Source organism: Bombina bombina, chromosome 5 (genome assembly GCF_027579735.1).
Source record: "Bombina bombina isolate aBomBom1 chromosome 5, aBomBom1.pri, whole genome shotgun sequence".
Classification (NCBI taxonomy): Eukaryota; Metazoa; Chordata; class Amphibia; order Anura; family Bombinatoridae; genus Bombina; species Bombina bombina.
Window position 1 is genome coordinate 479,833,230 of NC_069503.1, and position 17,998 is coordinate 479,851,227.

At 37.2% G+C, this 17,998-nt stretch overlaps 1 protein-coding gene across 11 annotated transcripts in view; it reads right to left on the reverse strand.

The window, feature by feature from the left end:
• Positions 1 to 17,998, reverse strand: part of LOC128660491 (NKAP family protein CG6066) — a 739,752-nt gene that overhangs the window by 445,089 nt on the left and 276,665 nt on the right. For all 11 annotated transcript variants that reach the window (XM_053714374.1, XM_053714373.1, XM_053714371.1 and 8 more), the window contains one exon: positions 17,615 to 17,657. In XM_053714374.1, the coding sequence (XP_053570349.1) occupies positions 17,615 to 17,657 (43 nt within the window). The remainder of the gene's footprint in view (positions 1 to 17,614; positions 17,658 to 17,998) is intronic.

The window sequence follows — 17,998 nt, forward strand, 5'->3', positions numbered from 1 at the left end:
GCGCACTAGATGTACTAGGGGCCTCCTGTGTGGGCATAACTGGTGTAGACACAGTAGGGGATGATGTAGTATCATGTTTACTCCCCTCATTTGAGGAATCCTCTTGGGCAATATCATTATCTGTTGCATTACTGTCCTTACTTTGTTTGGACACTATGGCACAATTATCACATAAATTTAAATGGGGAGACACGTTGGCTTTCATACATATAGAACATAGCTTATCTGATGGTACAGACATGTTAAACAGGCTTAAACTTGTCAACAAAGCACAAAAAACGTTTTAAAATAAAACCGTTACTGTCACTTTAAATTTCAAACTGAAAACACTTTATTACTGAATATGTGAAAAAGTATGAAGGAATTGTTCAAAATTCACCAAAATTTCACCACAGTGTCTTAAAGCATTAAAGGTATTGCACACCAAATTTCAGAGCTTTAACCCTTAAATTAACGGAACCGGAATGAGGCTCTGTCTATAACTAGAAAGGCCCCCATCTGAAAAAGGTGTCCAACACAGTGCCTGCCGTTTTTCTAAACATTCCCCAAGATTATAATACCAATAATTAGTTAGAATCTGCATAATATGCCTAGTAAAGCAATTGTTTTAGCCCAGAAAAATGTCTACCAGTTTTTAAGCCCTTTTTGAAGCCCTTTATTCTTTTATGTTTAACTAAGAAAATGGCTTACCGGTCCCCATGAGGGGAAATGACAGCCTTCCAGCATTACATGGTCTTGTTAGAAATATGGCTAGTCATACCTTAAGCAGAAAAGACTGCTAACTGTTTCCCCCAACTGAAGTTACTTCATCTCAACAGTCCTGTGTGGAAACAGCAATCAATTTTAGTTACTGTGCTAAAATCATCTTCCTCTTACAAACAGAAATCTTCATCCTTTTCTGTTTCAGAGTAAATAGTACATACCAGCACTATTTTAAAATAACAAACACTTGATAGAAGAATAAAACTACATTTAAACACCAAAAAACTCTTAACCATCTCCGTGGAGATGTTGCCTGTGCAACGGCAAAGAGAATGACAGGGGTGGGCGGAGCCTAGGAGGGATCATGTGACCAGCTTTGCTGGGACTCTTTGCCATTTCCTGTTGGGGAAGAGAATATCCCACAAGTAAGGATGACGCCGTGGACCGGACACACCAATGTTGGAGAAAAACCTTTTTCTCTTAAAGTGACATTCCTTACTTTTTGGGCCTTTATCAGCTATGAATAATGAACAGGAGTCTGTTCCTTTTGATAAATGCTTATTGTGTTTGGAGGCTCAAATTGTCTTACCTATGCAATTTTGTTCCTCATGTTTAAAAAAAAAAAGCTGTAAAATGTAAAGACAAATTACTTGTTTCTGAGCCTAATGTCTCTCATGATGATGCTGTTCAGGCAGTGCCACAGCTTTCTCCTCTCACGTCCCAAGCCTCAACGACTTCACATACAGTGCCCTGCAGTTCTCCTGCGGTATCTGCGGCTTTATCTGCTTTTCCCATGATGGGGAAAGCGCAAGAGGAAATCTAAACATTTTTCTGAGCGTAAGGTGTCTGTCCCGTCTGCTGCTGTGCAGGTTGACCTCCCTCATAAGTCTGATGAGGAGGAAACCTCGGTAGCTTCTGAGGGTGAAATCTCAGATTCGGACAGTATAAATCCTTTGACTGATTCAGAAGAAGTAAATTTTAGATTTAAGCTTGAACACATTTGTTTACTGCTAAAGAGGTACTGGCTACTTTGGACGACTCCGATTTTTCTGTCACTGTCAACGCTAAGAAATCTAGTAAGCTTAACAAATACTATGATGTTCCTTTCTCTGTGGAAGTCTTGCCTGTTCCAGACCGTGTGTCGGAGATCATTGCACAGGAATGGGATAAGCCAGGGATACCATTTTTCCCGTCTCTCGTTGTTAAAAAGAGGTTTCCTGTTGCTGACTCCATTTGAGACTCATGGCACACGATGCCTAAAGTAGAAGGGGCTATTTCTATTCTGGCTAAGAAAACCACGATTCCTATTGAGTATAGCTGTTCTTAAAGGGACATAATACTCATATGCTAAATCACTTGAAACTGATGCAGTATAACTGTAAAAAGCTGACAGGAAAATATTACCTGAGCATCTCTATGTAAAAAAGGAAGATATTTTACCTCACAACTTCCTCAGCTCAGCAGAGTAAGTTCTGTGTAAAAAGTAATACTCAGCTGCTGCCCAGTTGCAGGTAAAAAAAAATAAAAAAAAAAAAAATGAAGAAATGAACAATAGCCAATCAGCATCTACAGTGTTGAGGTCATAAACTCTTTTACTGTGATCTCATGAGATGTCACTTAACTCTCATGAGATTTCATAGTAACCTTTCTTAAACTGAATAGGGAAATAAGATGAGTGTGCATGAAAGCTCACTCCCTTAGCTGTCCCAGGACAGAAATACTGATTTGCTGCTTAGAAGTCTTTTACAATGGGATGTGGCTACTGGGGAACTTTTGAGGCAAAATATCTTTCTTTTTTACATAGAGATGTTCAGGTGATATTTTCTAGTCAGCTTTTTACAGCTAGGCTGCATCACTTTCAAGTGTTTCAACATTTGGGTATCATGGCCCTTTAAGGATCCCATGGACAAAAAGCTGGATGCTTATTTAAATAAAATGTATGTTAATTAGGGTCTACAATGGCAACCTGCAGTTTGAATTCCCACAGTATCAAGTGCAACATCTAATTGGTGCGATGCTTTGTCTGAATTGATTTTAGAGGAGACTCAGTTGGAGGAGATCCAAGATAGGATTAAGGCTCTCAAACTAGCCAATTCCTTTATCTCTGATGCTAACATGCAAGTCATTAGACTAGAAGCCAAAATGTCTGGCTTCACTGTCCTAGCCCGCAGGGCTCTGTGGCTGAAATCTTGGTCAGCTGATGTTACCTCCAAATCCAAGCTCCTGTTGCAACCTTACAAGGGTAAGAGACTGTGTGGTCATGGTCTGGTGGAGATCATTTCTGAAATTACGGGTGGAAAGGGACGTCAGATTTCTAATTTTCGTTCCTTTCGTAACCTCAAAAGTCAAAAGTCTTCCTCTCCCTCCTCCAAGCAGGAACAGTCCAAGTCCTCTTGGAGACCAAATCAGGCTTGGAATAAGGGGAAGCAATCAAAAAAGCCCTCATATGAGACTAAGTCTGCATGAAGGGTTTGCCCCTGGTCCAGGATTGGATCAAGTGGTGGGGCAGACTTTCCTTGTTTCATCAAGCGTAGATATGAGATGTCCCAGATCCTTGGGCTGTGGACATAGTATCTCGGGGTTACAAAATAGAATTCAAATCTCGTCCTCCCAGGGGCAGATTTCTCCTCTCATGGTTATCTGCGGACCAGGCAAAAAGAGAGGCATTCTTAAGCTGCATTTAAGACCTTCGCTCCCTGGGAGTTATTGTTCCAGTGAGGAAAAAAATGTCTAGGATTCTATTCAAATCTCTTTGTGGTTCCCAAAAAAAGAGGGAACATTTCGAAATATTTTAGACCTAAAGTCCCTCAACAAGTTCTCAGGGTACCGTCCGTCAAAATGGAAACCATTCGTTCCAATTTCCCTTTGGTCCCAGAGGGTCAGTTCATGACGACCATAGACCTGAAGGACGCGTATATTCATGTTCCCATCCACAGGGATCATCACCAGTTCCTGAGACTTGCTTTTCTAGACAAGCACTTTCAGTTTGTTGCTCTTCCGTTTGGCCTTGTCACAGCTCCCAGAATTTTCTCAAAGGTTATGGGGGCTCTCTTGGCAGTTGTAAGGTTTCAGGGAATTGCAGTGGCGCCTTACCTAGATGACATATTGGTTCAGGCGCCATCTTTTCCACAAGCAAACTCTCATACAGAGATTGTCTTGTCTTTTCTACGTTCCCACGGATGGAAACTGAATCTGGAAAAGTGTTCCCTTGTACCAGCTACAAGGGTGTGTTTCTTAGGTACCATCATAGATTCCCTAACTATGAAGATTTTTCTGACGGAGGTCAGAAAATCCAAACTTCTCTCTTCTTGTCTCTCTCTACAGTCTACTGTTCGGCCATCTGTGGCTCAATGCATGGAGGTAAGTGGTCTGATGGTCGCTGCCATGGACATCATTCCCTTTGCTCAATTCCATTTGAGAGCTCTACAATTATGCATGCTCAGACAATGGAACAGAGACCATTGGGATCTGTCTCAGAGGATAGATCTGGACCAGTTGACAAGAGGTGGTGGATTTCTCAGGATCATCTGTCTCAGGGCACATGCTTCTGGAGACCCTCCTGGGTGATTGTGACCACGGACGCCAGTCTGCTTGGCTGTGAGGCAGTTTGGGGCTTGTTGAAGGCTCAGGGCCTATGGACTCGGGAGGAGTCTTCTCTCCACATAAACGTCTTGGAGTTGAGAGCGATCTTCAATGCTCTGATGGCTTGGCCTCAATTGTCCTTAGCACGGTTTATCAGGTTCCAGTTGGACAACATTACCTAAGTGGTTTATATCAACCACCAGGGAGGAACTCTGAGTTCCTTGGCCATGAAAGAGGTGACTCGGATTATTCAGTGGGCGGAAGCTCACAATTGTCTTCTATCTGCCATCCACATTCCAGGAGTGGACAACTGGGAGGCGGATTTTCTGAGCAGACAGACCTTTCATCCCAGGGAGTGGGCTCTCCATCCGGAGGTGTTCTCCAGGTTAACCCTTAAGTGGGGGGGTGCCGGAGTTGGATCTGATGCCCTCTCGTCAGAACGCCAAGCTTCCAAGGTACGGTTCAAGATCAAGAAATCCTCAGGCCGTCCTAATAGATGCTCTGGCGGTTCCTTGGGATTTTGGTCTAGCATACTGGTTTCCTCTGTTTGCGCTCCTTCCACAAGTCATTGCTCGCATCAAACAGGAGAGAGTGTCTGTAATCCCAATAGCTCCTGCATGGCCTCGCAGGATCTGGTATGCAGACCTAGTGAAAATGTCATCTCTTCCTTCTTGGAGGTCACCTCTGAGGAAGAACCTAACTCAGGGTCCTTTCCTCCATCCAAATCTCGTTTCTCTGAAGCTTACTGCTTGGAGATTCAACACTTAGTTCTGACTAAGCGTGGGTTTTCTGAGTCATTGAAAGCCTGTTACCTGTAAAATTTACCATAAGGTATGGCGTAAATATCTTTATTGTTGTAAATCGAAGGGCTACTCTTGGAGTAGGGTCAGGATTCCTAGATTTTTGTCGTTTTTTTCCAGGATGGTCTGGAGAAAGTGTTGCCAGTCAGTTCTCTGAAAGGTCAGATTTCTGCATTATCTTTTCTGTTACACAAAGCGTCTGTCAGGCCCTGGTCAGAATCAGGCTTGTGTTTTAAACCTGTTCCTTCTCCTTGGAGCCTTAACCTAGTTATTAAGAGTTTTTCAGCAGGCTCCGTTTTAGCCAATGCATTGCATAGATATTAAGCCGTTATCTTGGAAGGCTTTGTTTCTTATCGCTATTTTTTCAGCTCGGATAGTTTCCGAACTCTCTGCTTTGCAGTGTAATTTGCCTTAAATTATTTTTCATGCAGATAAGGTGGTCCTTTGTACTAAATTGGGGTTTCTTCCTAAGGTGGTTTCGGATAGAAATATTAATCAGGAAATTGTTGTTCCTTCTCTCTGTCCTAATCCTTCTTCTCATAAGGAACATCTGTTGCATAACTTGGATGTTGTGCATGCTCTCAAATTTTACTTACAGGCTATTAAGGCTATATTATTATTTTAGCCAGTCTTCTGCCCTGTTTGTTTGTTTCTCTGGAAAGCATAATGGTCAGAAGACCCCTTCTACTTCCCTCTGGTTGAGAAGTATGATTCGTTTTGCTTATCAGACTGCTGAACAGCAGCCTCCTGAGAAAATTAAAGCTCATTCCGCTAGGGCTGTCTCCTCTTCTTGGGCTTTCAAAAATGAAGCTTGTGTGGAACAGATTTGCAAGGCGGCAACATGGTCCTTTCTGCATACTTTTCTAAATTTGATACTTTTGCCTCGGCTGAGGCCTCTTTTGGGAGAAAGGTTCTTCAAGCGGTGGTACCTTCTGTTTAGTTCTACCTGTCTTGTTCTCCATCCCTGTTCATTCCGTGTCCTCTAGCTTTGGTATTGGTTCCCACTAGTAATTGGAATGATGTTGTGGACTCTCTATGTCTTAGAAAATAAAATGTATACTTACCTGATAAATTTCGTTCTTTCCGGACATGGAGAGTCCACGACCCCACCCTTAAGATTAGACAGTAATTTTTTACTAAACCTCAGGCACCTCTACACCTTTGTGTTATCTTCTTTTCCATTTCCCTTCGGCTCAATGACTGGGGGTTAGGGTAAGGGAAGTGACACTTAACAGCTTTGCTGGGGTGCTCTTTGCCTCCTCCTTCTGGCCAGGAGTGAATATCCCCACTAGTAATTGGAATGACGTTGTGGACTCTCCAAGTCCGGAAAGAAATTTATCAGGTAAGAATACATTTTATTAAGTATAAACAAATACAATAATCTGCAATAACTGGGATGTCAGGAGATGCTAAAGTAATTTAAAGAGACACTAAATTCAAAATTAAACTTTCATGATTCAGATAGAACATGCAGTTTTAAGAGACTTTTCAATTTACTTCCTTCCATTATCAAATTTTACACAGTCTTTTTTAATGCAACCTTTCTGAGGCACCAGCTATTACTGAGCATGTGTAAACATATACTTAATCTGAGATTGGCTGATAGCTTTCACAAGATACAGGGTGCCATTAAATGAAGGAAAAGAAATCTGAATAATCTACTGCTTATTTGAAATTCAGAGTAAGTGATATCACATTATCTTTTTATAATGCATGTGTTACTTGCAATTCTTTCTTTTTTTTTATATTTAAGTTTTTATTAGGTTTTCATCATACAAGTTAATGAAGTTAGCAGTAAATATTTCTATCAATCACATCTAAAGAGGACTAATCGAGACCCTCTGTTGTAGGTATCTGTGATACGTCTCCCAAACTCACTACCCCATAAATTTCTAGTATGTTTTTATTCTCATTTAGATTGCACCTTTATCGCCCCCATATATTCTTCCCACAAAAAATGTATGGAATGTTATTCTTCAATACGGCTGATTTGCTGATAGTGGTATTTTTCTAGGGATAATAGCCTTGATACCTGTTCCCTCCACTCTTGCACCTTAGGAACTCTTGTGCTTTTCCATAACCTTGGTATTAGCTGTTTAGCACAACTTAACATAATGTATAGTAACATTGATCTTAATTTACACTTTATTTTAGGTACTCTATTAAATAAAAATTGGTTATTTTCCAATTGGGTTGCTAGTATCTTTCCTATCTCTATCCGTATGTCATTCCAGTTGTTACTTGCAATTCTACTGTTTTTAATGGTCATTTAATTTAACTTACATTGTTAAAGGTGTGTAAACCAAGAATGTATAATATAAAGCAAAATAATTGTAACTGGATAATAGGGGTAAATGTATGAAGTGACAGCATTCATTTAATGTATGGTAATGTGTGTATATGTATATATTTTATTTTCAAGAAATTGTGTTTCAACAAGATCATGATCCTGCTTCCACTGAATAATATTTAACAATGAGTAGTGTTTTTATTATATCTGCTAGACAACTGGGTTACCTATGTAGCAATAAAGTATTATGCTATGTAAATGGTGCAAAGTAGGAATGAAAAAAATGAGTACTAGGTTTGGTCTGATTTATATTGTTGCTGAATATTTATCTATACTCATCTTACATAAGTTAAATCTTGCCTTAATATTGAGACATGCATTGCACATTTTGTGGTGCATCCATTCAATGAAACAAGTATGTTTTCTAGTGCAATGAGAAAACAAATAACACTTTATTATTGATAGCAGACTTTGGTTCAGTTACAAAAAAATATCTCTTTATATCAGTCTTATTATGTGATGTATATGCTCTTGATCCTTGTTAACTCTTTTTTTTAAAAAAATTCTTTAGTTTTTAAATATTTATTGTATATGGATTTGTATGTTTTGTTACACACATTCTTTATAGCATGCTAAGCATATGACACCGAAGGCTCGACACATGATTAGAGAATTTAGATATATACACATAAGGTAGTTTCAGTCATAACTCTGAATATCTATATCCCACACTGATAAAGTCAGAAATCTGAAAAGGACATGTTACTGCTACCATTATAACTTCTTGTTGGATTACAATTTCTTGTTAATAAAGCCACGGATCTGATAAGGACGTGTTGCTGTTCCAGCACAACAAGTACACATGTGTCATTAAGAAACAAAGAAGGGGGTATTACATATCATTTCATCATTTACAATTTCTTGTTGAATTACTATTTTTGGTTGGATTTAGCCTGAATCTCTAAACCAGTTTCTTAAGAACAAGTGAGACTGGATGGTATCTTCATGGAAGTTTGTACTAACAATAAGAGTAGGTGAGACTGGAGTACAACAGATGATCTCTCTCTGAACAGAACTTCAAAGGATTTGGACAAAATAACCAGGGGCCTGACAAAACAAACAATACAGTACCATAACAACATCATATCTTTCCTGGAACTTCAAAGGATGTATACATTCTATGTCCATTTTCTGAGATTTATCAACTGGACCTAAAATGATTTGATTGGTTAAGATAATCTTCAAGGTGTGGCTATATTGTTTTAAACATGCATTGAAAAGAACAGACAGTAGGAAAGACAAATAACACCAAGGTAACCGAAAAATGCCAGCTTCCTATGCACCCAGAGGCATTAGTTTAGAATAGGTAGATTACAATGAAGCCTTCATTCTAAAATGTATAGATGGAGCTTGAACAAAGATATCATCCAAACAGAGGAATACTGAAATCTCCTGAGATCAAGGCACACAGAACTTTTGTAAAGATTTTTGATGCAGTGGCCAGACCAAATGGAAGAACTACAAACTGATGTTTGTCCAGAAAGGTAAACCTCAGTAACCAGTGATTATCCAAATGAATAGGAACATGCAGATAGGCATCATTTAAGTATATTGTGGACATATAGTGACTGACTAATAATAGGAAGTATAAGCCTGATAGTTTCCATTTTCAAAGTTGGATTACTTACAAACTTGTTTAAAATCTTTAAATCTAGAACAGGTAGAAAAAGTTCCCTCTTTTTTGGGGGAACTATGAAGAGATTGAGTAAAAACCCTTCCATTGTTCTAAAGGAGAAATGTTAACCCCTTGGTTACAAATTAAGCGTTTCAAGCATATCAAGATTACATCTCAACTCTTACTACAGATCTTGACCTATCATTATGAAAGTTTTAATACATTTCTGCTTCTCTGCATAAACCTATATCACATTAGTTCATCTTCATATGCAAAATCAACATCAAATTTAAAGGAATACAGATTCCTTTAAATGGAAAGCAATTGATAGAGATCTTCCACCTATTCAGGAAGGACACAGGGAAAAACTTTTAGGAAAATGGGACGTATACTGGATCTATAAGTTAAAGACCAGAATGCCTGATGGCCTGAATTTGATCTATAACCCAATACATTTCTGGTAGCACACTATGGAGGGATGTAACAATATGGTTTTGTGTTTTTGATATATCTTTATCACAAGTAGAAAATGAAATGAAGTGTATTATAATGTATTATATCTTTATTTATTGTATAGAATATTGTTTTCTGATCAATATTTACATACATTTCATCTGCAAATATCTAAGGAGGATGCAACACTGTAACCTATCAATGTTTCTTGATTATTATTATTCCTTATTATTATTATTCCTGATCATTATTATTAACTAATAATTAATTTGTATTAGTAGTACATTATGGGTATTATGGATCACTTGAGTAGAAACCATATATTGTAAGATGCAAGTTACTCTAGATAAATGTTATCTCTATGTACTGGTATATGATGGGTATATGATGTGGGTATACTCTAAACCAGACTTCCTCAAACTTGGCCCTATAGAGGTTTTGGAACTACATTTCCCATGATGCTCAACCAGCTGATATGGGAAATGTAGTTCCAAAACCTCTGGAGGGCCAAGTTTGAGGATGTCTGCTCTAAACTGTATGATATAGGTTTATGCAGAGAAGCAGAAATGTATTAAAACTATCATAATGATAGATCAAGATCCGTAGTAAGAGTTGAGATGTAATCTTGATATTCTTTAAACACTTAATATGTAACCAAGGGGTTAAAATGTCTGTAAATGTAGGACCAATAGAAGGATATCAAGCCCTTTAAAAGGGGTGTGTGTTTTAACAATTTTATCAGCTAGGAGTACGGCCACGGGCCGAAACGCGTCAGGCTGTTGAGATATCCCCTACTGGTGGCAATGTGGTATGCTGTCTGCTGTGTTTCGAATATGCTACTACGTTTTTGATACATATGATTCTCCCAACTTGTGATTGGACAATCTGTGCGATGGAAGGGTGAACTACCTATCAGAGAACAGCTGCTGCCGTCCAAAGGAGGGTGTATCTTTTGGTGTGGCGCTACACACCGAAAGTCGGCACCTTATCACAGCACGGATTGCTGGAGTAAGGGAAAGCTGAAAGTCTGCACTATTAAACTATATTAATTTTGGGCTCTGAATATTGGTGACTGGACTTTTCACGAGAACCAACTTAAGGCAGTGAAAGGAGCAAGTGAAAGGGGGCTAGTGTAGAAGTATATCCCGTTACCTAAGCGGGCATGTTCTAGGTGATCTACTCACACGCAGGTAAAAGGATTGTCAAACAACTAAATTAGCACTTGCCATTTGGGATGCATGTATAAGCTTTAGTCCTGGACAGAGTTTATCCATTATTTAATGAGTAATAGATCATTTTAAGCAAATCTAATTGAACGAGGAGCTAAGCAAAAATATAGATAAAGGTGAATGAGTTGATGTGGTGTACTTGGATTTTGTAAAGTCTTTTGAAGCAACATGATAGATTATTGTACAACATTAGGGGAATAGGAATAGTTGAAAATGTTAGCTCATGGATAAATAACTGGATAAAAGACAGGGAGCAACATGTTGTAGTAAATGGACTGTACTCAGATTTGACAAAATTAATTAGTGGGGTCCCCCCCAGGGTACAAGCTGGGCTCTGTTCTTTTAATATATTTATAAATTACTTGGAGGAAGGATTAAATAGCAACATTTCTATTTTTACAGGTGATACAAAGTTATATAAAGTGATGAGGTCTGTGTAGGATGAAATTGCATTGCAAAGGAATTTACAACAAAAAAATTGGAAGAATGGGCTGTTAAATGGCAAATGAGATTTATTACTGGTAAATTTAAGTTTCTAAATTTTTGAAATAAAAATGTGCAGGCTACCTATTATTCAAATGGTAATAGACTAGCAAAACCGAGGAGGAAAAAGATTTAGGCATACTTATAGATAAGTTTAAAATAAGTGTGCAATGCAAGGCAGCAGCTTCCAAGGATAATAAGATACTAGCATGAATTAAGAGACCTAGATGTAAGGGGAAAATAGCATAATTCTGATGCTATCTAAATCCCTGGTAAGACCTCCCCTTGAGTATTAGGTGTAGTTCTAGGGACATTTCAAAAGGCGCTTGAGGTAAAATAATTACTCTATATAAAAATATTTAAGACTTGTCAGAAGCACCATTTATTCCAAGGCAGATGTTATAAATTTAAAAATGGCTTAAATACATTTCTGGCTAAAAACATAATTCAGGCATATGATTGCTTGTGTTAAATGGGTTGGCTTTGAATTGTTTAATGCAAGTTCAATTGTCTGCTTCTTTAATGTAAATCAGGTAGGATAATAAAATAATACAATAAAGAGTCATTATTAGAGAAAAAAAAAAAAAAATTCTAACAGTTGTCTAACAAATACTATAAAATTTGCAATATTGTTGAAAAGTATAGAAAAAATATAGTGGCAAGAGTCCCAAGAGATGGATAAAAAAACAGGCTTTATTAAATCAAATTAAAAAACAAAAAACAGCGAAAAAGTGTCTAAAAGACTTAAGAGAAGAATGAGTAGATCAGTCTTACGCGTTTCGGCTAGCTGTTGCCGTAATCATAGACTGTAGCAAACAAACATTCTGAAGTCTATATATTCAAGTGCAATCAATTGCTTAATTAATTAAACTAATTCAGCTGTATTCTAGCAAGCAGAGAACAACAATGTTATAGGTGAAACAGAAAGCATTGATACTAACAGCTACATGTAGCCATTATCAGTAATCTATTACAAAGGCATGTTGTGCAGACAGACAAAATTTAGAGGAACATAAAAAATTATTAAATACAATGGTTGTTTTGATATACATATATATAAAGCTCTTATTTTAGAGAGTGATATACAAAATTTACAATAAACCATTTTATATAAAATTTAAATCAACCTCTATATACATATAGGGATATATTTTAATCTTATGGACCAGATTCGAACCTGCAACCAGTGTGTTCAGGGGCAGTTGACTTAACCACTAGGCCATAGCAGCCCAACTATATAACTTGAATTGAGAGCAAGGGCTTAAAGGAGACAATTAGAGTGGTTTCGATGTTTCTTGGACATACTTGACATTTTGTTAGATTTAGTTTAGGAAATACTATAATATTAAGCAATATTATATCATTTAGTATAGGTTACAGTGAAACAACAGTAGAGTTATAATCAGAGAAAACAAAAATAAACAATTCCTGAGTAATAATACAGACTATAAATAAACTGTATAAAATAACTTACATAGGAAATATATATAACCACAATGAACAAGAGAAATATTTTTCTCATAGACTAGACTTCATGTGTATAGATAAACACATTTATATATATATACATATGTCTTATATTTAACTCCAGAAATTAATAAGGTCAAACTCTGAATTAAATCCGTATGGGACCTGGGTCTTAAGTTTAAACATCCAATAGACTTCTTGTCTTCCCAAAATTTTGGACCTATCACCTCCTCTCACTGGGGTCTTAATAGCCTCAATATACCCCAGTGAGAGGAGGTGATAGGTCCAAAATTTTGGGAAGACAAGAAGTCTATTGGATGTTTAAACTTAAGACCCAGGTCCCATACGGATTTAATTCAGAGTTTGACCTTATTAATTTCTGGAGTTAAATATAAGACATATGTATATATATATAAATGTGTTTATCTATACACATGAAGTCTAGTCTATGAGAAAAATATTTCTCTTGTTCATTGTGGTTATATATATTTCCTATGTAAGTTATTTTATACAGTTTATTTATAGTCTGTATTATTACTCAGGAATTGTTTATTTTTGTTTTCTCTGATTATAACTCTACTGTTGTTTCACTGTAACCTATACTAAATGATATAATATTGCTTAATATTATAGTATTTCCTAAACTAAATCTAACAAAATGTCAAGTATGTCCAAGAAACATCGAAACCACTCTAATTGTCTCCTTTAAGCCCTTGCTCTCAATTCAAGTTATATAGTTGGGCTGCTATGGCCTAGTGGTTAAGTCAACTGCCCCTGAACACACTGGTTGCAGGTTCGAATCTGGTCCATAAGATTAAAATATATCCCTATATGTATATAGAGGTTGATTTAAATTTTATATAAAATGGTTTATTGTAAATTTTGTATATCACTCTCTAAAATAAGAGCTTTATATATATGTATATCAAAACAACCATTGTATTTAATAATTTTTTATGTTCCTCTAAATTTTGTCTGTCTGCACAACATGCCTTTGTAATAGATTACTGATAATGGCTACATGTAGCTGTTAGTATCAATGCTTTCTGTTTCACCTATAACATTGTTGTTCTCTGCTTGCTAGAATACAGCTGAATTAGTTTAATTAATTAAGCAATTGATTGCACTTGAATATATAGACTTCAGAATGTTTGTTTGCTACAGTCTATGATTACGGCAACAGCTAGCCGAAACGCTTAAGACTGATCTACTCATTCTTCTCTTAAGTCTTTTAGACACTTTTTCGCTGTTTTTTGTTTTTTAATTTGATTTAATAAAGCCTGTTTTTTTATCCATCTCTTGGGACTCTTGCCACTATATTTTTTCTATTTCATTACTAAGGGCTGTGAGGAGCCCGACGCTACTGGTCCCAGAGTTAAGGTAGAGCTTTACACTGTGCCTTGGAGCCGCTTGCTGAGGAGGATTATTTAAAGGAAACACCGGAGAAGCTGACGTCACATCTGGTCACGTCCGGTAGAAGTCCCGTACCCGCGCTGTAGTTGAACCAAGGAAGAGGTGAGTTTGACGGTCGCTCTTAATTGCGTAGCTGTCCCTCTACCCGGATTCAGGTTTCTTCGCCCACCTGGAGAGGACATAGGAGTCTCAAGCCTGCACTGACAGGAGCATCAGGATAAGGGCCGACACTACTCCGCGTAAGTACGGGTGAAGCCCGAGACGTGACAGTCTAATTTATCATATTTATGATTTTCTGTGACCGCCGTGTCAAGTATACTGAGTGACCGCTTACTTTCCTTATTGTCCACATTGGTCATTGACTGTATTTGGCTCTTATATTTATGTTCCATATACACAGTGTGATACTGCTCATTTCTCACATGTTGAAAAGTATCTCACTATTGTTTATGGTGACAGTGCTTTTAAAACAGTGGTCTCAGGCCCTGGGGCCATTTGTGGCCCTCAGGGTAGTTTAATCTGGCCCTCCCTTGTTTATTATGTAATTTATTAATGTGTCCCAATCAATTTTTTGATGTTCTATACATGCACTGACAAGATAAATATAAAGACAAGCATGCTTTGTCCAGTGTAGGCTCCCCATTATACACTGCTTGGATAAATGTCACTTTTTATTCAGTTCCAGAATGCTCACTTCACTTGGCGATAGATAAATATACACTGTGTATGTCTATTGTGGACTACAGCTCCTACCATGCACTACTACTTGGTTAAATAATGTTAGTTCCAGTTTCTAGTATATCCAGTCCCAGAGCACTCACTCTGTTCAAGAGGCCCCCATGGGAGAAGAACACTTAGCTAGTGGCTCCCCGGAAGCAATGAGCTTGAGACCCCTGTTTTAAACAAACAATAGAAGAGGGATGTAGGTCCATATATTCAAAGGAAAAGACATTAAACAATACACTATCCACTAGTATGTTACGTACCAATCCCAAAAATATGGGAAGTGCTTGGTTTATGGTTAAAGTGATATACAAGGGTGGCAATTTACATTGTCGCTCATGTGACAATATTAAAATTACGCAGACCTTTAAATCTCATGTAAATGGAGAAATGTTTTAATTATGTGGATGTATAGATTGTCCCTCAGACTATGTAAGGGTCCATATGTCAGAATGACGACCCAAGACCTAAGAACCTGCATTCGGAAATATTAATTCTATATCTATGGCCAAACATTTTATAGATAACCATCACCAAAATTTAAAAAAGTTTGTCTGGAATGCTATCGAAGTTATAAATAGACCAGTAAGAGGAGGAGATAAGAGTATACTGAGGAGACCGGAAGTATACTGGATATTCAAATTATAAACTCAATTAACAGATGGGTAAAACACAGAGCATGACATCTTAAACTTTTCTGAATAGTAAATTGATACAATCTGAGGAATTTTATTGTTACGATAGTTTGGGTTGATGTAAAATTGGATGCTCGCCGAATCATAAAAGAAAAAATTTGGGTTTAGTACCCCATTAAAGATATGTGATCATTTTGTTAAAGGACCAGTAAGTAAAGTAGATTTCCACTTCTCCTGTATCATGTGACAGCCATCAGCCAATCTCAAATACATATACGTATATTCATTTTGTGTTTAAAATTGCCTGCTCTATCTGAATCATTAAGGTTTAATTTTGACTTGAGTGTCCCTTTAACATAAACATGAAAATTATTATTTATTTTTATGTGTAGCAATAACATCATTACTATCCTGTCTAATAGAGATGAATTATTTTATAACAACTATAAAAAATGACGGAGTGTAAACAGTTAAATGTATCTGGAGCTTTACCTATCTCTATGTTTTAATTAAGTTAAATAAAATTTGTATAATTTTTAAACTGCCTGTAGAATTTTTGTGGTTTGAAGGATCTGTATAGGTAGAACTCAATGGAATTATTTAAAGGGACCCATTAACACTTGTCTTCTAAAAATCCCCAAAACCTACTTTTTCTTATTAATAAAAATAAAATAATCACTGCTGTTTATTTTATCTGCTCCTCTTACCCCAAGCTTTTGAAAGGGATTTTTTTGAAATACAGTGTTGAGGCAGTGCTTGATTTCCTATGTAAGCTGCCATATTGTAGCGTGCGTTACAGGGGCACAGTAGTCACATGACACAGCCTATTGGCTGTTACATACAGTACTACTTAGAGGAATAACATTTGCCTGCAGCGTGTGAGCTGCAGTGTCTGAAGACACATTTATTTCTCAGTCAGGGTGTAAATAGATGTAATTTCTCAGTCTATGTATAAAATATACATTATGCAGCAGGATTTGAATAAAATGCTAAGTACAGTACTTCTGTTTAACTCCCACCCACAGATTTATTTTTTTCAAACTTCCCACAAGTTTTATGCTCTAAGCAGAGCGGTTCAGGCACTGTTATCATTGTCAATTACTGACATACTCCGGGAGGGGGAGAGGGAGGAGGAAACTCTCACAGAACGGTATGCTGTGAAGTTTATGCAGAAGATATCTGCTTTTCATGACCTTTGCTCCTCCTGGTAATGTAAATAACTAAGGGCTGACACTCAGCTTAGTGTTAGTTTAGCAAGGATCGTTCTTATGCATTATTTATCAGTGTGATCTACTCCTGTCACACCCTCTGCTGAAACACAGTCAAACTCATGTGTGATCAGAGGGTGTGACAGGAGTAGATCACACTGATAAATAATGCATAAGAACGATCCTTGCTAAACTAACACTAAGCTGAGTGTCAGCCCTTAGTGATTTACATTATCAGGAGGAGCAAATGTCATGAAAAGCAGATATCTTCTGCATAAACTTCACAGCGTACCGTTCTGTAAGAGTTTCCTCCTCCCTCTCCCCCTCCCGGAGTATGTCAGTAATTGACAATGATAACAGTGCCTGAACCGCTCTACTTAGAGCATAAAACTTGTGGGAAGTTTGAAAAAAATAAAACTGTGGGTGGGAGTTAAACAGAAGTACTGTACTTAGCATTTTATTCAAATCCTGCTGCATAATGTATATTTTATACATAGACTGAGAAATTACATCTATTTACACCCTGACTGAGAAATAAATGTGTCTTCAGACACTGCAGCTCACACGCTGCAGGCAAATGTTATTCCTCTAAGTAGTACTGTATGTAACAGCCAATAGGCTATGTCATGTGACTACTGTGCCCCTGTAACGCACGCTACAATATGGCAGCTTACATAGGAAATCAAGCACTGCCTCAACACTGTATTTCAAAACAATCCCTTTCAAAAGCTTGGGGTAAGAGGAACAGATAAAATAAACAGCAGTGATTATTTTATTTTTATTTATAAGAAAAAGTAGGTTTCAGCAATTTTCATCAGGCATTTAATGTCCCTTTAACTACTATGTGACTTTGTAAGTCCAAAGATTCTTTAGCTATACTGAATCACATAATTACGAAAGGTAAAAAACAATAGGTCTTCGTCTAAGCCATGACAAAATATTTCATGACCATACCTGCTGCGCGACTACTTTGGTCAGCTTCTGACAAACATCGAATCTGTAAGAGAAGAAAAAACATGGTCTAATTTAATACTATTTATGTCACCAAAAATTGCTAAATGGAAACAAAACACATACAATATACATTATTTATTAATAATTAAAAATTCTGCTCATCCCACACTACCTAGAGAGGATGCAGGTCAAACACTATACACAAGTATTCAAAAAATATAATACTAAGTGATAATACCACTTTAAACAAATCAGAAAAAAGACTAATATTCCATTAGCAACTGTGCCGTGCTCGGGATGCAACACTCAACAAAACATTGTGATTTATTTATATTATATACATACACACACACACATATATATATATGTATATACAGGGAGTGC